Source organism: Canis lupus, chromosome 8, assembly GCF_048164855.1.
Source record: "Canis lupus baileyi chromosome 8, mCanLup2.hap1, whole genome shotgun sequence".
In the NCBI taxonomy this organism is placed as follows: Eukaryota; Metazoa; Chordata; class Mammalia; order Carnivora; family Canidae; genus Canis; species Canis lupus.
In genome coordinates, this window is record NC_132845.1 from 45147204 (window position 1) to 45169430 (window position 22227).

At 43.5% G+C, this 22227-nt stretch overlaps 1 protein-coding gene across 3 annotated transcripts in view; it reads right to left on the reverse strand.

Annotated features, from left to right (window-relative positions):
- Positions 1–22227, reverse strand: part of GRIN2A (glutamate ionotropic receptor NMDA type subunit 2A) — a 546601-nt gene that overhangs the window by 144252 nt on the left and 380122 nt on the right. For all 3 annotated transcript variants that reach the window (XR_012035468.1, XM_072835762.1, XM_072835761.1), the window contains exon 4: positions 10861–11453. Coding sequence is in view for 2 of the 3 variants with exons in the window: in XM_072835762.1 (XP_072691863.1) it covers positions 10861–11453 (593 nt within the window). In the remaining variant the exon portion in view is untranslated. The remainder of the gene's footprint in view (positions 1–10860; positions 11454–22227) is intronic.

A 22227-nucleotide genomic window follows, 5' to 3' on the forward strand; every position in this document is an offset into this window, starting at 1 on the left:
CAATTAATAATATATTTTGTGGATTTTGAGCCATAAAGAAGAAAAATCAGCTTAGAAACACATATTTTACAAGGTTTAAATGATAAAGTGGCCTTGTCAGCAGTGACCCTTGACACGTGGTATATAGGTTCCACCAGAGTCCCTTGTTTGCCATTTATTTGACAGATTTCAGGATACTGCAAAAAGCTGGAACCCATCCCTTTGCCTCACTACCACCCAGAAAAAGTATTTTCTTCCAGCTTCACAAGAACATCTACAACTTAATCTGAACTGATGGGTGGGAACTCCCTTTGGGTAATTTAGTAAGTTCTTGTCTTTCGGCAAAGTCACTATAAGCACAAACAATTCAAATTCCCATATGTAAGTTGAACAGAAAAGTAGGTTTATGAACTAGGGCCACAGAGAATGACTACTTAGTCCCTGATGACTATGTCCTAGGCACCCCCAGCTGGAACTTTAAAAGCCTGTTATGAAAAAAAAAAAAAATAAATAAATAAATAAAAGCCTGTTATGTTTTGAGAAAACGTGAGTGAGAGATTAGAGGCACCTCCCCAATATTGTGGGGCCTCTCATCACAGAGAATCACACACCAACAGTTTTTTATGTGATTTCACCAGAATGTCTGTCCAGTAATGCTGAAAGCATACAGAATGAGAGAGACTCATGCTTTCCATAGACCTAGTTGTACAGACCCAAGTCTAAAGATCTCTGGAGGTGAGATACCAAAACTTCCTGTTATCACTCATTCTAAATATCTACCAGCCTGAAGGTCCATCAAGTTCTTGTTTTGGTGATGATTATTAAGGATGATGATTACAACAAAGCAATAAAACAATATAAGATACCTTGTTACAAAGTAGAATGCTTAAAGAGGCCATAGATGTAATATGAATAAATGGTCCAGGTGAGGACTAAGATGAACTGGGAAGGGCTTCTTGATAACACCCAGTTGACTGCCTCCAGATAGGAGGAAGGTTCTGGTCCAAGATGGCAGCATAGAAGACTCCTGAACTCACCTCTTCCCATATACATCAAATCTAGAATTACATATGCAGCAATTACCTCTGAAAGAAATTCACAAACTAGCTCCATGACTCCTAGACGTCAAGTGAACAAGAAAATGCCCATATCAGAATGGGTAGGAAAGGCCAAGATGCTCTTTCCATAAACCCTACCACCTGCACAACAACATATAGTTAGGATGTGACTCACAACTCCCAGCTTCTCCTTGAGGAGGGAAGGGTTTGGACCTCAATACCTGGAGCTCCAACTTTGAAGACTTTGAAAGAGGAATGTGGAATTATCATTTTTTTTTGTATTTTTCAAGATTAGCTGAAAATCTAATTTTTGGTGATATCTTTCCATTTTTAGACGTTGAGAGTTATTCAACTTTTGAAAACATCCTGTGAGTCAAACAAACAGAATAGGAAAATACCACAACTTCAGGTCAATTTGCAACCACAGGAAGGAGTATAATGGGATTTAGATCTACACAAAACTGGATTTGAATTCTAGCTCCATGTTATATTAGTTGTGTGGATTTTGTCAAGTTGTAGAACTTCCTCATCTTAATATAAGTTGTTAGGATTTATGATTTGACCTTCTGGTAGTCTATTCAGCATCCATTTTCCTTTCCTCTTTCCTTCCTCAAAAAAGGTGGCTGGAGTTAACAGAATTCACATTTGTTGAAACTTTATGCTTCCTGTAAGATTCGACAGGCTCTGGAGGGAGCTCACCCAATCCTCAGTTCTTTCTTAGAGTATATCTAGTTTGGCTTAATGTAATCCTATTTGCCTTTTCAGTGATTGGACTAGAAGTCCAGAATTAAGCCAGTCAGTACAGGGCGGTTTTAAAATGGCTCTTATTGGCTCAACGATAGGCATATGACCTAATTTGGCCATGAACAAAATAAGTCATCCCAGGTGTTGCTGACTGCCAACTTAAGGTCACAGAGGAAGATATTTGATAACAAAAACTATAATTTCCAAAGCACAGAGTCAAGAGATCATAGGGAAAAGAGCCAGAATCTTGATCACACTGCATCTGAAGTCTGTGCTACCTATGGAATTCCAATCAAGTAATTCAATCATATAACTGAATTTAACTGTTACCTGCAGCAAAAATATCCTAATTCATATCTGAAGAATTAAAGAGAATGTATTTAAAGTGACTAGCACATAATACATGAACGTTGTATCATTAAGGTTCTTTAAATTTTCCATTATATCATACTTTAAAATATATATGCTTCTGTAACATTATGTAACTTATAAAACTTGAAGTTTCTCTGCCCCCCCCCACACACATAATGATGTATTAATCAAACTGTTAAAACTTCCTTTTACTAACAGTGATGGAAACAAAAAGGAAATCAGTCCATGTCTCAGCAGAACTGTTCTCCATCACACAGGAAATGGAGTGGTGTGTGTATTTATTCCTTGTGTTTGGACAGGACTTAACCAAATGAAGCAAATCCTAAGGAACTGGCTGTGGGGATTTGGACAAGAGTACACCAGGCATCAGCAGGTCAGCCAGTTCAATCCCCAAACTGTGGGGCCTGGATAAAAATGTGGTTGGCCTCCCATGCCCGTTCCAAACCTAGCTAGTATCACCAACCTAACAGTGGCTCCTCCATCCCTGGGATCCAGAACAGGTACTGAGGTACCAGGAGGCTGCATGGGGGCTCAGTCACATCTGCAGGCAGGCAGTATCCATGTGAAGGCAAGAGAAGGGCAGAAGCTGAGAAGCAAGGGGACAAAAGCAGAGAATGGGTGGAAAGGCTCGTTCTGGCTGTCTAGCTCCCATCTGGAAGGGATGACAGGGAGGGCTTCTGTCCCACATGTGAGGAGGTGCACAGGCAAATGCTCTTCCAGAAGAGCAAACAAAAGACAGCTTGTAAATAAACCAGCCCTTCACACTGGACCACTGGGCCTCCCTTGTGCTGGAGAAAATTTTTGATTTGTTGCTTTGTGTGACTTTGGATGTTTTTCAGTTCATGCGAAGAAGGTAGCAAAAGCAGAGAATTTTTTCCTTCCCCTTTCTTGAAGTGTCATCTCCTCATCCCTCCTGATCTGAAGCTCAGCTTGCCATCCAATCCCTGGCTCCAGCCAAGTATATGGTACTGGTTTCCTAGAACTCCAAGAATTGGCTGCTCTGATGACCTGCCTGGCACTTCATCATGTGATAAGTTTTACTTTCTCCATGTATTGATTAAAACTGCTCGTAGGATTATTTAAATCTCTTGGGCTGCACTAAATCCAGGTATATTAGCAGTGGCCATAGATTATAGATCTTTGTAAGGCTCACCGTACCTGCCACGATGTCTAGCGTATGGCAGACACTCTACAGACACCCATCAAGCTCCATAACAAAAGTGGGGGGACAGACGGTCTCCATGGGAAAAAAAGGCGGCTGGAGTTCCCAGTCTGACCCTCTCTCCCTAGGATTCTTCTTTCCCTCGGGGGTTATTTGCCAATGAATGTGAAGTTCCTCGGGGTTTGAGTCCAGTCCCTCTTCTGATTTTTTATTTCCCCTCTCGGTGATGTTACCCGGTCCTGGGGCTTTAAACACCATCAACAAGCTCACAACCTGTGCCTTGCAATTTGCAGTCTGAACTCAGACTCTCCTCTTCAATTGCCTACTTGAGATTTCCACTTGAATGTCCAGAGTGTGTTCCCCTGAGCGTGTTTGAAACTGGGTGTTTCTCCTGACCTCCTCCTCCCCCAATCTGCTTTTTCTCTAGTTTTGTAAAAGGCACCATCATCTATTCAGCCATCCGAGTGAAAAATTATTAGTTGTTTTATCTCTTTTAACACTTCATATTCATTCATCTGTCGGGTCTTACTCATTTTACTCCAAAACATGCATGAAACTCACCCACTTCTCTCTGAATACCCGGCTATTACTCTCACCCAAGTCACTGCCTGCTCTCTCCTAGACTATGCCACGGTCTCCTAACTGGTCTCTGCGCTTACACTTTAAGACCATCTGTTCCCAATATACTCTCTGTCAGCAGGTACCAGGGTAGGGAAGATGCTGTTTTTTCTTTGCTTTATCTTTTCACAGAAGAGAATTGCAGCAAATTATTAGTATAGGTCACCGAATTAACAAGTCTGAAAATGAAAAGTGTCCTCCTGTTCAGCCCTGGAGGAAACAGATCAATAGATCTTTTTGTTAGGCATGCTGGTCCCCAAATCCAAAGACTTGCATCTGACTGAGGCAAATGCGAACAATTTGTGTGCTTTATGTATGACCCCAAAACAACCCAAACCACCTTTCCCTCAAGGCAAAGGCATGGCCAATTTCTGGTCCTTTCAACTTGCCAGCATCAGGTTTCCACCATTTGTCGAGCTATTCATTGGATGCCAGTTGGAAATGATTGACTTGCATTGCAGGGTTGGCATACGGTACTTTTGACTTCCAGCCAAAAAAAGAGATGTCTGTGTTCCAGGAGAGAGGCCACAAACAGAGATGATGCTGAAGAGAGGCTGTTGACTTAGCTGTCAGGCTGGACACCCACAGAGCACAGTCCACCTCTCCTGGGTCCATCAAGACATAGGCGAGGGCAGATCAAGCTGTGCATCTGGCCCAGGGAAGAAGGACAATTAACATCTGTAGGGTGCCAACTATAACGTAGATGCTTGGCTGAGTATATAACATGTATTTAAGTGTCACCATGGTTCTCTAGGGTTGGAATGATCTCTGTTTGCAATCAAAGAAGTGGAGGCTCAGAGAAGTTCGGTAACTTGCCCAAGATAACCGCAGTGAGAGGGTGTGACATGGCACCATCCAAGCCCACATTCCACAAAGTCACAGAGCCTGGTGGAATGTGCTTTGGGTTCTCAATTTGGCACATGCCCCTGGATCCTCTCATATCTCATTTCTACATACCTCTTGCTAATTTACTTTGAGGCTCAGCCTTCCCCCACCACCCGATTGCTGAGTCCAAAGTCTCACATTTACAGCACAAACCCACAGAATGGCTTGGTCTCCTGGGTAAGCGGTGCCATTGCCAGAAAGCTTGTGGTGCATATGGTGATCCCACAGATAAATATTTGCAAAGAGTTATCACGTTCACCCAGGGAAGTTTTCACTCTGGTCAAGCTCTGAGATTTAACTGAGTAGGCTCTTTTATTGGCATTAAAAAAAAGAAACCAACAGTGATAATTTTGACTATCAAATAAAACTATGCCAACCCAGGTTAGTGCAGTCTCTTAATGGGTCATTAAGCCAGGAACTTTTCCTGTGGTTATTTTAGAAATGAAGATTGAAAAAAGTATCAAGGGAACTTGGATATGAATTAAACGCACATTCAGGTATATATCTTCCTTCCATTTCCTCTTCTGTCAGGGTAATAATTTACAGTGTTGTTGCTTCTTAATGCAGAAGCCTGACTTCATAAATCAAGGAGTTAATGTAAAGTACGTAAGTGGTCAAGCCAGGTATCATCAATTAAAGCCAAATAACTTCTCTTCAACATGAATCCATAACTCTCTCGGGAGAAGATGTTCTTTTCCTCCCTCATTTGTGCTATAGATCTCCTTGAACACCTCTGACTTCCAATGCACTCACCTCTCCACGTCCTACTCCCTTAACCAAAATAGGAGCCGCCATAGGACACACAAGTCATAATTCCACAGTTAAAAAACAAGATAGAAATCTATTTCTCACTTCCCTGTGAATACCCCGCAGTACAATGAGTATAAATTAAATAAATAATAACAATGATCACTACCACAATAATAATAAGACAATAATGACATGACCATTATTTGTGAAATGTCTACTATATGCCAGGCACAATGGTGTTTTGTGTATGTGATTTCACCTAATTCTGATACAACAAGATGATTACAACACACATACACACACACAGACATAAGTGCACTTTAGAAAAATGCTGGGTTTAGGATGGTTAGTAACTTACACTTGGTAAGCCATATGTGGCTAATTCCAAGCCTGGCCATGTGGACTTTTCTATCACACTACCTTCTTCTTCACATGGGCTGTTCTCCTCCCAGGGCAATCCTTTAGTCAAAGGGTTTAGGCCTTAAAAACATCCACCTTCTCCCTTCTATGACCTCCTCCCTCCTCAGTGAGTGGCAATGTGTCCCCTGACATGTGGAAGAGGTAACACGTAGGAACACATACACACATGCACACACCGCTCACAACACAAATTTAATGTTTTGTGTCCTACAGAACTGCAGTCCTAAAATGTGACACGGACTTCTTCTGGTCTACAAGCTTGAGCCAAGAGACAGAGTGAGTCTTACCAAGTATTACTAGAGCTGTGCTATCAGAAGAAGGAATAAAGGCCACCAGGAAGAAGTCTGGGAAATATTAGCAGAGCATCGAGTCCTCCCAACTCCTGAGGTGTTCTGTTTCCCCAGAGGGACATAATACCCTTTCCTCCAACCTACTGATATGAACCTCTGCTATGGGACAGGTCCACTGACCCACAGGCCTCAGAGACAACAAGACACAAATGGTGACTCTGTCTCGCCTAATATTCACATGGGGGTTTCCTCTGTCTCACCATCTCTGGAGGGTTGGTGTCTCATGTAGGGAGGGTACTAAATACCTTTTTGGGGAATGAATAATTGGCAATGTTGTGAACTATGGTGTGCAGATACATTGGGCTCATTCACAACTTTATACCTGCAAGTTTTATCATAATAATAACGATTGATAGATTGCTTTCCATGTGCCAGGCTCTGGGACAAGAAGTAAACACTTTTCTTGTTCCCATTTACATCTCAGGGGGCAGACTTGGAGGAATTAAGGGACTTGCCCAAAGCCTTAGATCTAGAAGAGTTCTGACCCAGGATTTAAACCCAGGGAGGTTGGCTTCAGTGCCAGATGCTCCACTCTGATGTCACACTGCCTCCCAGGGGGCCCTGTCCACCTGCGGCCCAGAGGCACTCTCGGGACAGGACCGGACAGAACAGCTTTGGTTCCACGCCAGCAGAACAGGTAATGATCTACCGTCACGATTCCAGGAGTTACCAGTGATCTGCCCTGAGCCTGGGAAGGGACAGATGTTTAATAACTTTGCAGTAGCAAGGAGGAGGTTACATAACACGGCTGAGCTATTTTTGAACTTTATAAAATGCTGACTGCTCTTTTCAAAGTGCCTTCTGTAAAACCAGAAATATTAAACATAAAGAACATTTTCCCCTTTCCCCCACCTTTTTCCCCCCTGAAATCCCAGGGACAGAAACAGATCCACGTCATCCTCAGCAAGTAGTCTTTTCTACTAGGTCCCACATCATAAGCAGTAAGTCATGGTTACAGTGTCCTAAGTACACAAGCTCTGGGTAGATTACAAGCCATGTCCCTGACGACCACAGAGGGACATGTGTAACTGATTCCAAGATGGTGCACTCAACCAGTCAAAGCTGCACCCCAGACCCCCGCACCAGTGCACCAGGATACCCATTAGCATGAATTCATCAGAGCTCCTTCTGAAGCTTTGAGCATCCTCCTTACTACACAGGGGGAGTAATGGGAGCTGCTTGGCTATTGGATGCTTTGGAGAACCCTCAACTCCAGAGTCCTGGGCTTCTGCTGAATAAGCGGATGAATCCGACTCAGTCTACAGATACTAAAGATCCCTTACCAGTGACAACATAAAAGTCCATCAGAGGGGGATGATCAAACAAACAATGCAACAGTTATACAACAGAACACAAACAGCAACCATGATGAATGTACTAGAATGACATGGGTCCTCATAGATTCATCTTGAACCACAAGGCTGAGGTAAAGGAAACTTGAAGGTATCAGATACCACTCAGGTGCATTAAAAAGAACTGTGCGTATAAAGACATCTATACTAGAAGTACAAAACAGGCACACAGGTTTGGATCCCTACCAAATTCAGGACAGTGTTTTTCCCTCCCAAGGAGAGGAAGGGAAGAAAGTGGGACTCGAGAGAGAGAGAGAGAATCAGGACTGTTACATCATCAGTCATGTTTTATTTTTTAGAATTTTGAAACAAATGTGACACATTCACCTTTGTTCTCTGTGATGAGTGTTGGGGTGGGTGTTTTATCAGACTCTGTACTATTCTTTTTTTTTTCTCTCACCCTAATATTTTTGAAGAAAGTCCTTGCTACCCGAGTTTGTCGTGAGACAAATTTCGTCTATCTTCACCAGATTGTGCATTCTTTGAGAAAAGAAGTTGTATCTTCATTCCTGTCTGTATTTCAGGGACCAGCACGGGGTCCATTTGATGGGAAGAATGACCAATGTAGGAGAGAATAGTGCCCTGAAGGCTCTTCTGAAAAACTGCTGTTTTGGGGGGTGGGGTGGGGAAGCTTCCTCCAGCTCCCAGTCCTTTCCTTGCCTGGCAAGCTTCTCTGATTCCCTGGGTGAGTTTAAGAAACACCATGACAGTGGGCAAGTGTGGGAAGGAGCCACTGCCTATGCTGCATTCCAGCCTCATATGTGGGGTGAGCACTGTCAGTGCCCCATGGATGGAGAGATGTTTCATTAAACACCAGGCAGTGGGTGACGGCTTACCACACTTGATGCATTGCTACTCTGGGGCTGAAACACCATCTACAAAATTGCTGCATTCAAACATAACTCCTAGAAATAGCATGACAGCATTTCACAGCAGTAGGATTTTTTTTTTTTTTTTTTTTTTAGAAATGGAATTCAGGGTGCTCACTGGAAGGAGCTTTGCATGTCTTGACGATTACCCTTCTCAAATTCCTTTTCCTGTATATATTATATTTCAATTGCCCTAAAATTGAGTTACGTTTTCATCAGAATTATACATTTCTGCATATTCCAGCTGTAGGGCACTTCTTATGGGAAGGAAGCATTCATTAGCCCAGCCCTTGTCTTTGGGCTGGCAGGAATCCTGCCTCCATAAGAGGCTTCCATGCCTCATACTGATTGATCTGAGTTCCTTCCTGATATTTAGACAATTATTTAAAATGCTGGAAGTGGTAATGTAGAAAGAGGATCCCTAGAGAGCAAATGAGGAGATGGGAGGGGAACATTTCAAAGGACCACAGGTTCTTAATTCAATAGTTCATTTTTTAGGTGTAAACCAATTTTAAAGAAGTATAATCTCTCTATCTTGTTATACACACACATACACACACATGTCTCCAGACTCCGCTCAGAGATAATGCCTGAACTGTAGCAAATTCAAAGTCATAAAACCTCCCAGAGACATTTGAAAGTGACGTGTTACTCTGCTGATAATCAATCAGCCCAGTCTGATGACTGTAATTTCTGTTGACCAAAAGCAACTTCACTGGTCATTCTACAGTTATTTGATAATCACTGGGTGCCAGGCACGGTGCTAAGCAGTACTTTTCATGCATCACTTAGGCCTATCTATAGAATATTGGTTCTCAATGCATGATCCTTAGACCAGCAATATTGAATCACTCAGGAACCTGCTGGAATTGCGAGTTCTGGGGGCCTACCCACCCCAGGGCTACTAAATTACAGACTGTGAAACCCAGCATTCCATGGTTTAGCAAATCCTCCTGGTGATTCTGATACATACGGAAGTTTGAGAAGCGCCACCTAGGAAGTAGTGCTATTATCATCACTTTGCAATGAGCAACTGAACCCTAAAAAGGTAAAATGATTGTCCTGAGGCACATAGGAAGTAGACAAGATTTGAACCCTAACAAATCAACCTCCAGATCCCAGTCCCCTCATCACAGAACTACACTGCTCATTATCTGAAGAAGGAGTGTGGATTCAATCACCAAACAACAGGCAAAGGCATGCAAAATGGATACAGGAATGATCATCCTAAATCTCAACAGCTGAGCCATAATGATGGGCCACAAAGAACAATGACATTTCTCAGAAATATAAAATTGAAATGTCTACCAAGATGGGAGTAGTTAAATAAATTAGAATGTACCCATAGGATGAAATATATGCAGCTTTAAAAGTGGTATTTGCCAAGATTCTCAATGACCTACAAAAACAGGACATAAAAAGGGAAGAAAGTCAGATGCAAACTCAGAGGATAGAAGCCCCAACATGGGCAGTCTTCCTGAAGTGTAACATGTTGGTGAGGATGTGGGAAATCTAGTGACTTCACAAACTGCTTGTGTGAATATAAATTGGTAGAGTTCCTTTGTAGGACAATTTGGTGACAGACACTTCAATTTTTAAATGCAGGTACTCTGTGACCCCAAGATTCTACCTCTTAGGATTCACCCTGAAGAAACAATTTGCACATGTGCACAGAGATGTGGGATGATGAGCACTGCAGCTTAGTTTCTAATGGAAAAAAATCAGAAAACACCTAAATTTTTTATCATTATGGAGACTGGATAAATAAATCATGGTATATCCCTGTTGAGAAATGCAATGCATAGGTTGCGACAAATACACACACACACGTATATCTACACATACATATCTATCTATATACCTTCATACATGTGAATATTACGTATAATCCATACATGTGTGTCTGCATATAAAAATCCATCTATATCTATATATACACACACATCCACAGGCACACGTGATATATAGCTATAGATAGAAAATGGATAGAGAGATACATAGTTGGATACATAGACAGGTCTTGGGCATAGGTTTCCAAGGTAGATTGTTGAGTAAAAGAAAAAAGTTACAGAAAACAAAGTATGATGTAAGTTATAAACAAAAGAGGAGTCAACAGGAAGAGAGAAGAAGAGAGTAAACAAAAAGAATCCCATAAGCACACATGCAACATTGTCTACTTGTAGCGCACATTTCCAGTAGGAATTATGTACGAATTGCTCTGACTATTCACACACACAAACAAGCACACAAACAACAAAACTCCAGTCCCAATTGGGAGACAAGCAAAGATCGCCCTCTTACTGGTGCAGAGTGTGCAGTGGGGTCTCTGGCTTCTCCGTCTGTCCGTAGCAGCTGGCCTTGGCCTCAGGGATGTAGGAGAACTTCTCCAACATGGAATATGCGGCAGTGGTTAGGATGCCCAGGCCATCCCTCACTCTCGCCTCCAGGCTGTAGTCCCAATCATCGTAGGAGACTGAAATGAGTCCTGATGGAAACTCCTTAGGGATGAGTTCTGTGTTCCCAGAAACCAAGCTGGGAACAATCCAGAAGAAATCATATCCGGTGAGGCCCAGGGAGCGAGCCTCACTCAGGATGAGGACAGCCTCATCTTTGGAACAGTACAGCAAGATGACGGAAGAGTGGATCTTCTTCAACTGGACTTGCGTCTTTGCATCCTCAAAGGAAGTGTCCAAGGTGATCACATTCTGCATGTCCCAGCCCACAAAGCTGTTGTCCACTGTGGTCTTGATGAAGCTGATGAAGTCCCTGTAACCAGGGAAGATGGTGGTCACTAGGGAGAAGACATGCCAGTCGTAATCCTGCATGATCTTCAACATGACCGTAGCTTGTTGCTGGATGGACGCTCCAAACTGGAAGAAGGTTGATGTCGGATCCTGCCAACAACAGGTGTAAAAAAAAAAAAAAAAAAAAAAAGCAAAACAGAGGATGAGGCAGAAGGCGGTTTATATAGAACCATCTGTCTTTATAGGCTTAAAAAGCGCCTCCTGAGAAGGGAGGGAAAATACATCACACACCTATCCATTTGCAAACATTCCTGAGCACCTACTATATGCCACACTTTGGAACAGACACTGGAAATACAGAGGAGAGAGATCCTGAACTTGGAGTCTGCAGCCTCATGCATGAAGGACACCTGTTCTTTTTGCCTCTGGTTTATCCCATTCCTCCTGCCCTTTAGACCCATGTGGTTTCAAGCCCCATATAGTTTCAACACAACAAACTCTATCTGGCCCCTGGCTCAGGACTGAAAAATGTAAGCCAAGAGAGACAACATCAGGACATAGAGGCATCCAAATGATGACACACTTGGAGCACCCAGACTCTACCATTTACTCTGGATCTGTTGGTTAGAGAAGCCAATAAGTTCCTATGATCACAGGAGCCAGTTTGGGTAGGATTTCTGTCACTTGGACTCTAGACTCCTGTGTAACATGAAGTATAATAAAGGCTAGCTGGACACCTGTCTCAACATCTATCTAAATAAATGAGTATTTGTTGAACATCTAATTATGCAGAAATGCTATTTTAGAACTTGGGGAAACAATGATAGATAAGACAGACACAGACATGGTCTCTGCCTTCCTTCATAGATCTGGTAGGAATTTGAGGAAGAGCAATTTCCAGGGACTAGAGGCTGAGAGAAGTATAAGGGGATGCTGAAGGAGTATCCGGGTCAGGAGGAAGGGAAATGGGAGGACATTATAGTCAGAGGAGTTCTGTAGATACAATCTTGACTATTTTTAGGAGCTGGAAACAAATGCATATGGCTCATGAAGTTGGGGGGATGTGATGATGTTGAAGAGCTTGGCAGGAACCCTATCATGTATGGCCTCAGGGATTTGTTCAGAGGCTTAGAGCTTATTCAAGCATAAGGGGGAGCTGCTGAATGCTCTTACTCTGGAAAGTGGCATGGCAACTTGTGTTGGGTTAAAGGGCCTCTATCAGTTCTTTTCTTTTTAAGATTTTATTTGAGAGAGACAGAGAGAGAGAGGGGGTGGGGGAAGAGAGAGAGAAAGAGAGTGAACAAGTGCACCAGCAAGGGAGAGGGGCAGAGGGAGAAGGAGAAGCAGACTCCCTGCTGAGCAGGAAGCCCAACTCGGGGCTTGATCCCAGGACCCTAGGATCATGACCTGAGCTGAAGATAGATGCTCAACCCACCGAGGCACCCAGGCTCCCCAAGGGCCTCTAATAGTGCTAACACCTCCCTAAATCATGATCTGATCATGACAGCAATATTCCACTTAGAAGAGGCAGGCAGCATCAGGGAAATACAAATCAAAACCACAATGAGATACCACCTCACACTAGTGAGAATGGGGAAAATTAACAAGACAGGAAACAACAAATGTTGGAGAGGATGCGGAGAAAAGGGAACCCTCTTGTACTGTTGGTGGGAATGTGAACCAGTGCAGCCACTCTGGAAAACTGTGTGGAGGTTCCTCAAAGAGTTAAAAATAGATCTGCCCTACAACCCAGCAATTGCACTGCTGGGATTTACCCCAAAGATACAGATGCAGTGAAAAGCCGAGACATCTGCACCCCAATGTTTATAGCAGCGATGCCCACAATAGCCAAACAGTGCAAGGAGCCTCGGTGTCCATCGAAAGATGAATGGATAAAGATGTGGTTTATGTATACAATGGAATATTCCTCAGCCATTAGAAACGACAAATACCCACCATTTGCTTTGACGTGGATGGAACTGGAGGGTATTATGCTGAGTGAAGTAAGTCAATCGGAGAAGGACAAACATTATATGGTCTCATTATTTGGGGAATATAAAAAATAATGAAAGGGAATAAAGGGGAAAGGAGAGAAAATGAGTGGGAAATATCAGAGAGAGAGACACAACACAAGAGACTCCTAACTCTGGGAAACAAACAAGGGGTGGTGGGAAGGGAGGTGGGCAGGCGGTTGGGGCGACTGGGTGACAGGCACTGAGGGGGGCACTTGATGGGATAAGCACTGGGGGATATGCTATATGTTGGCAAATTGAACTCCAATTAAAAAAAATGTTTTGACCACCGCTCCACAGCAACACCCTGAACTTACAATCAGGGGGTTATATAACATTGGGGAAAAAATTTCATGAAACAATAAAAAAGAAAGAAAGAAAGGGCAGGCAGGCAGCGCATACAGTTGTAGAATTTACAAACTACCTTCACACCCCTTAACACATAAAATTCCCATGATGACTCTATGAAGGTGGCGTTGTTGGCAGGGGGAAATGAGGCTCAAAATGAACTTGGGTTCTGGTTCCATGGCCAGCCCCCTTTCCAAAACACAGCCACAACTTTCTTGGGATCATTGAAGATCTGCAGATAGCAGATGCTTAAACCATGCTGTTGACGGACTGGCATGGTACAAAAATGCCAGCTAAACAGAAGGTATGTCTGCGTGTTACAGCAAAACACAATTTGACAAGTGCTGAGATATTATTTTTCTTTCCCTGGGACCTAAAAGAATTCTCAAGGAGTCATTATAGTGTAGCCATGCTTTCATTTTGCATTCTGTGGTTACCGTATGCATTAACCTCAATAGTAGGAATATGGGGATTCCATTGTATTTGTGTGTATTAAGAGTGGATTGATTCCATTCATCTTTCAAAACAATAAGGCTGTGCATGTCAACCCTTTCAAGAAGTGGGCAGAGTTTTCCCTATGGGTGTTCACTGAATAGAAAGTTTTATCCGAATGGGCCAAAAGCTATAGTTCTTCAAAATACTTCCCTTTTCTAAAATGCATAGGTTTGGGGGATAATTCAAGTGCAGCATGGCCTGAAGGCAGAGAGGGAAAAAAAACAACAACAGGAATAAATGCCTCTGGGCTCCTTCCAACAATACAATTTTATGAATTTTATCTAATTAAATCAATTAAAGTGGGTAACAGATTTAAAGACTTTGGATAATTATCTTTTTCCCTACAGTAGCTTTTGGAGAAATCCAATATTCTTGGATTGATTAATCATTTTTAAATCATGCCTCAACAAGACCATGAATGGCTCAAGGGCAGAGATTCTGCTGTCCTCGTCTCTGTCCCCAGAACCTGGCAGAAGGCTTGGCACATGACACATCAGGGAATGCAGCATGAGGGAATGCATGAGTAAATGAATGTGTGAATGAAATCTAAGAGGAATGTCCTTGCTTTAAAAAATATAACAGCAAAACAGTAGAATTCAGTGTCTGAGATTGTATTTTTTATGGCTCTTGAATGTCATGTCCAGAAAATAAAATCTTTCAACATCACCAACCTACCACTCCTCCATCCAATGTCTGAAATAAGGGGTGACCTTTATTGATCAGAAGAGGAATACAGGAGTCCTATAAGCCTCAACAGCTGTCCATAGGACCTCATTAAATACCAAAAAACAGCGACAACATAAATAACCCAACAATTGAAGAAGGCACAGAAGTCTCAAGGCAGTTATATTATCCATCAACCTTATGCGCTGTCAGGTGCTTCTTGGGATGGGACTGAGAAGTTCCAAACTTAATTACAAAGGATATGGAATAATTCCTATGGAGCAAGGAAGCTAGTGACCGGAGTCAACATTAGGACTGCAAAAGGCAAAGGGATCAGGGTCTTCTTGCACTGAGCACACGTGGAATGGAGAAAGATGTCAGGAGGGCAAATGCTAAGGGCACGATCAGAACCCAATTAAAAGGGTCTCTGGGATGATCCGTACATACACACTTCTTAGGAATAATCGGTATTAGTGTAGAGGTGAGGATGAAGCATGCTAGATGCGGGGGTTGGTGATGTTTGGGATGCTCCAACACCCCTGCTCTGTGTGCTATGAGCCAGACGTTACTGTATCTGTGAGCAGCTTTGTGCAACAGAACAGAGCTGTAAGCAAGTGCAGCCTTATCTAATTCTCCATGTGGGGAGGAGGGCATGGCTGCATTGTGAACTTGGTGAAAGAGAAAGATAATTATAGGGACAGCAGTTCATTAGCCAAGAGCTCACTTGGCACAGCTATCTGTATAAGAATATGTTCCAGCTCCTTGCCTGTGCCATTCCTGCTCTCCGATCTTGCAGGGCTTTGTCCAAGCTGCATCTCTCCTATAACTCTCTCCTGATCCCCATTAGTACCTTCTCCCCAGGACGGACAACACTGTAGCTTCTGGGGTCATGCTATCCAGGTACCAGTCCTAATTGTGCGGACTGAAGTAGTGAAAAACTACTTCACCTTTCCAAGACTCAGTTTCCACATCTGTACAATGGGTAATGGCAATGCCAACAGTTATGCTAGTTAATGTGCCTACGAGAGTCATGCAGCTCAATGGTTTCAATGTAGTGTCTCATTTAATCCTACCCCCAACCACCTTCCTAAACTGGTACCAGCATTGTCCCCAACATACAAATGAAGAAACAGACCCAGAGGCAGGACACCTCTCCCAGGGTCATACAAGGCAGTGACTCAGGTTTGCCTGCTTTGGAGGTTCCAAGCTTTTCATCCCTACAGTATCTGGTTGGTGATGATAGCACTTCCTCATTGAGCTGTGAGGATTAAATGACCTTGTATAAAAGCAGCCAGTATAGTATCCATCACATATCAAGTACTCAACAAATAGACGTCACTGTTATTCTCCCCGTGGGTGAGGACTCTTGGTGTTTCACATCAGGGGCTCATGGTACCCACTCCCTCACAAGAGGCAATTCCCACTCTGGACTTGAGCATTCCAACAATTAACCCCATTCATGACTACCTGATTGAAGTTCCTGGTTGAACATTGCTTTAACCATGCCACTCTTCTCCACTATGGTCATCTGTGGCTCCCCTAGATAATCACATTAAGTATAAACTCTCCAGCCTCCCCCTTAATGCACACTAGTCATGTTATAGTTGAAATAGTGTGGGCCCTGGGGTGTATTGGACTCAAGTTGAAGTGCTGGCTCAGCACTTGCTAATCACGTGACTGTTAGTAAATTCTGAAACTCTCTGCATCTGAGTTTCTTTGCCTATAATGTGGGCATAAAAAGCACCATCCTGGGGGGGGGAGGGGCGCTGTCATGAAGAAGGGCTGAACCGGTAGGATGACAGGCTCATCTATCACCTACACCTGATTCCTAACAGTCTAGGAGCTGTCCTCTCCATGTCCGCAGTCCTCTAGACAACATGGACAGAGCCTGAAACCTAAAGGGATCCTGATCCTATTTCAGAAACCAGTATGTCCAGATCCACTGCCATGCAAGTGTCACATTGCCCCTCCCCTCCACACACTGGCCTACTCGCTCTGAGCCCAAGGAGATTGCATGAAGAGAAGGAACTGTCTCCTCAGTGATGAATCACGCTTTGGAGAGAAACTATCACTCATGTCCTTCATGGACTTCCCGCAGTTACCCTACACCACTGTCATTTCCATTGGCATCCGCATCTTCAAAACCCAGGATGGACCCAAGGCACTGTATGCCTTATGGAGGGATGGAAGCGAGAAGTTATTTTCAAAACATACGGCACCACAAGACACAGAAGAGGCTCACGTTTAGCTCTGGATTTTTCAAAGGTATTTTTATGGACTGGCAGGAGGTGATAGAGGAATTTGGCCACACTCCCAGGGCCTGGCATCTGATATGCCACATGGCCCTGTTTTCAAGGCCCTGAACATTCCTCCCGCTTCCTACCTTAGTAGCCGAGGATGTCTCTCCTGCACTCACCACCTCCTGCCATCCCTCAGCCTGTCCTTTTCGGATTCCACAGACCAGTCTCTGACCACCTCTGGCACCGGTTTCCTCGGCAGTGTGCAGCCGGGGGAGAGGAACAGATTTTAGACACCCACTTTGCTTCTGAAGCAAGAGCAGCTCTCTCCCCAGGCTCGCTGCTCTGCTGAAGACAGAACAAACTGTTTTAAACACAGAGCGAGGGAGGCAGGGGGGTGTGGGATTCTGGGATTCTGCTCTCAACTCTCCGCTTCAGTCCTATCCTAACTGAGGTCTCATGAGAGTTCCTGATCTAATGTTCCAGAATGTTCCAGAGCTTGCTGAGTGTTCAGGGTGAGACCTGACTCTGTGGGTATTAAGGCATGATGTTTAATAGAGTTTAATACCAACTTTCATTTCACTTACCCATTCACAAAGGCTATAAAGGACACTCACACTCATTGTCTCTTTGATTGTAACTACCCACGGGATGAGGTGTTGCAAGAAGTTATAACCCCCATGGATGGCATTTCTCATAAAGACACAGGAAGAGGGGTTAAGTGATTTCCCTAAAATCTACATGGCCCCATGCTGACAACAGTTTTGTTACAAGATGTAAGATGTCATCCAATGTTCCCTTGCACACACCAGTGGCTCTTGTTCCTGCCTGCACAGGAGAATCACTTTAGGGCTGTAAAAAAAAGAAAAAAAGAAAAAGAAGAAAAAAGAAGAAAGAAAAGAAAGAAAGAAAATGCCCATGCTTGTGCTTCCTGCCAGTCCAAGTGAAGGTGAATTCCTGATCTAGGTATGTGAACCCCAATGCTGATTTGTTCGTTTTTCTCAGTCTTACCCCAACAATAGCATGAGTATTATTTAAGTTAGTATCTTCAGAGCCTAGCACAATGTCTGACACACAGTATGGGCTCAATATATATTTGGTGAGGAAATAAATGAGCGGGAAGCTCATCCCTAGGAAGCATGAGAGAATTGGTCACTGTTGTCAACCTTGCATCCATGTCCATAGCTTCTCTTTCTTTCTGCCTGCCAGGGTGGATACCAAAAAAAAAAAAAAAAAAAAAAAAAAAAAAGATAATGATGCAGGTGACCTAGCAAAAATCGAGAGGGGCTCCTTGGGAATTGTTTCTCTTGTGAGAGGATTGTCCTAGTGAGCCTTGGTGTGTTTTATGTCACTCTTATTGTGTATTAACTGAGCTTTTAAATATATTTTGTTTCTGCTTCCGTGGATGAGAGGAAAAATAAAGGCATCAGACTTGATAAGACTGAGGATTCAGAAGAATAGCATGCTCACATACATATAAGCTGGTTCTGTCCCACTGAAGGATCTCTATCCCATCATCAGCCATTCTTCTCCTCCTCTTCCATCACTACCTCCATTATCATCTACTGTCATATCCTCTGCCAGTATCATTATCCACAACCATCATCATCTATCACCACCACCACCATCATCATAATCCTCCAACTCTACTATCTACCATTATATCGTCTACCACCATCATTTTCCACAACCATCATCATGTACCACCACCATCATCACTTACCCTCATTCATCATCTACCATCATCATCATCCACTAGCACCATCATCATTATCCATCATCACATCCATTTTCCTCCTTCACCTCCTCCCTATCATCCACCACTGTCATCATCGTCATCCACCATCATTGTCCATCATCACATTCATTCATCCATCCATCCCTTTCCTCCTCATCAGAATGATCTTGACCGTCACCATGGTTATCATCACAGCTAACATTTACTGGGCATATTTGGTATAATGTAGCATGTAGCAAAAGGTCTTATTATTTTCCCTATATTACAGATTCTAAAACTCCAGCTCAGAGAAGGTAACTTACCTAAACATTCACAGCTGGTACATGGTAGGGTCAGGATTCAAGACCAGGTAATGAATCTAGATGCTTAGCTAGTGGGAAACACAGATTCCAGGTGCAGAGAACAGGAAACAAGTAGGTAGGTAGGGGTGTGTGTGTGTGTGTGTGTGTGTGTGTTGAATAACCACCAGTCATTCTTCAGGCATCCAACTAGAAAAGAAAATGCCCAGAAATAGGAAACCAATGCCAGTGATCTCACATCAACTGTCAATCAATTGATGCAGAAAACTGGGGCTATAAGGAGAAATTGTACCCAGGGGCCATTGCCTCAAAACATATCAGCTCCATCAACCACAAACATGCAATTTCACTCCAGGCAACCTCCATTTATTGATTGTTTTATAATTTATGTTCTATCACTTATTTTTCTTCTTTCAAGATAGGAAGGATCTCTTCCCACATTTACTACTGCACTTAACCACCACTCAAACATAGAGGCTATCCATTATTTCTTTTTCCTTTCCCTGTTGTACCTGCCCACGTTCCAGACCCTTGGTGGTTCTCTCTCAAACAAGAGTGAGAACCTCCTGTATGGAGTCCCTACCAAGTCCTGTCCCTCTCCCACCCACCTTCCACACTGCTGCTCTAGTTACTTTTTTTAAAGTTCAAACTGGAGCATGATGTCCTCCTTCTTAAATTTTTTTTTTCATTAGTTCTCACAACATTCAGGATAAAGTTAAAACACACACCAGTCCCATGACAGTCTGGACTCAAGTGTTTCGGGCTCAGTGCCCATCTCAGTACCTGAGAGAGGTCAGGTACCCCCACATACATGCAATAAAGCAAATTTCTCAGTGAGCTAATGAAGCCAAGTGATATATACCTGGGAGGAAGACCAAAGAAAGTCTTCATATTTTACTCCTGTCCATCATTTCCCAAGAGGCACATCACCTCCCTCACCAACACCGAATTCCACTCTAAGCAACCTCCACTCATAGGACCATTTCATGATTTATACTCTCCCCCATTTTGCTTCTCCTGTGAGCTGATCCACCACCATTCTTCTAAAATAACCTAACACAACCTTTCTTTGTTCTCTCCTCCTCTCTGTTCAAATGAGAAGTTTAACCTTAAATATCTGGTGACTGGTGGGTTTCCAAAAAACTAGGGTGGCTGTCATGTTCTGAGTTGGAAACCAAGAGAGACACTCCAGTCTTAATTCAGTCTGTGAGCTAGGCTCTCAGACTCAGTGGGAGAAGATGGATATCATGTAAAGTAATTCCTAAGAAGAGCTCTATCATTGGAGATGAAATGAGGAATGGAACCTCTTACAATGACCAAGACTTCCACTTCATCCTAGCCTGGGTCTTCAATACAGCACCTACTGGCCACATGTGACAATTTAAACTTAATTTAAGAGTATTAATTATTTGGTTTCTCAGAAACACTAGCCAGCAGTCTTTAAACTTTAAAGCAGATGCTCTCCCACCCCCACCAGCCCCACACTTAAAGATGCCAACTGACTGGGTCTGGGATAGGGTCCAGGATTTTTAAAATTCCCTAGGTGAATGTGATGTGCAGCCAGGGTTGAAAACGCTAATCTAAGTCTTCAGTATCCAACCCTGTAGCTGTGCTCCCCTGGGGGGAGGGATTTCTCCTACCCTCAGATTTCCAGGCTCCAAGCCACCTCCATTGAACCAGAATCTTTATTTAGGAGTTCTAGAATATGTGTGTTCTCCAGAATATGCTGATATTCAGCAAGACTTAGTCCTGCTAAGTCCAATTTCTCTATCTATTTGCTAGGTGAGGAAATGAAGTTTCCAAAATCTTGCATGACTTACTCCATATTTCACATAATCAGTGGGGACCGCAGGAACAGAGACAGGGTCTCTCCCCCCAATTCAGTGCTATAATAATGTGTCATGACACCATCAAGTGTGAAACGTTTTCTACACAGAGAAACCACAAGGAATGGGGGCTGTGTAGGAAGAACATGGGCTTTGCTGGCAGCCTGAGCAGCATCTGCTTCTTTCTGCAAGGAAGTTGTTTGACCTAAGCCTCTGTTTCCCTACCTGATAAATGGAAATGACAATAGCAGGCACCACCTTGGAGGGTTTCTATGCATACATTGAGAGATGATGCACATAGAGCACTTGGCATGTAACACGGGCTCGGTCAAGCTGAGTTGGTGATGACAGTGGTATAGACAGTAGCCTTGACCGTCAAGCCCCAGCTCCCACATCTGTCATAGACTCCCTAGTACTCCCACTTCTGAATTTCCAGCACCTCTCCCTTTCTATCTCATTCCTCAGCCCTGAATTGTATGCGGTTGCTTAGTTACTGAGAGGCATGCATCTTGCCTGCTCCTCAGACTAGAATTCTTGAGGGCAAGGCACAGTGTCCTTCTGAGACATCCTCAGTACCTTGCATGGCACTGGGCCACTGCTTTGGGGATAAAACTGGGGGCATAATTCTGAGTCTGCAAGGATGCCACTGGCTGGAAAGAGAAACTAGCACTTTATGTATTTGAGCAGAACTGCCACATATACTGCTTGAGAAATGTTCATCTATTGATTGCTTTCCATCCACTCAATGAATCTAACAAACTCCAGCTATGTACCAGGCATTGTTCCAGGGGAGTGAATCTAGGGAAAGAGGATACCAGAAGTGAAGGTCCCTGCTTTTATGAAGGGAGCAGATAGACCAAAAAAGAATGAACTCAACACACAGAATAACTTCAAGGAAATCAGATGATGTCACAGTTTGGGAATGGCACGGAGAAGAGCACCACCTTAGATCAGCTGGTCTGCTGCCCTAGTGCTGTTCAAAAAAGATATGAAGAAATCAGCCAGGCAAAGATGAGGTATGGGGCAGGGTAAGAAGAGCCATCCAAGAAGGAGGAGAAGCATGTAGTAGGAAGGAGCTTGGCAAGGTCAGGGAACAGGAGGAGCATCAAAACAGCTGAAGTTTGGGATCCCTGGGTGGCGCAGCGGTTTGGCGCCTGCCTTTGGCCCAGGGCGCGATCCTGGAGACCCGGGATCGAATCCCACGTCAGGCTCCTGTTGCATGGAGCCTGCTTCTCCCTCTGCCTGTGTCTCTGCCTCTCTCTCTCTCTCTCTCTCTCTCTCTGTGACTATCATAAATAAATAAAAA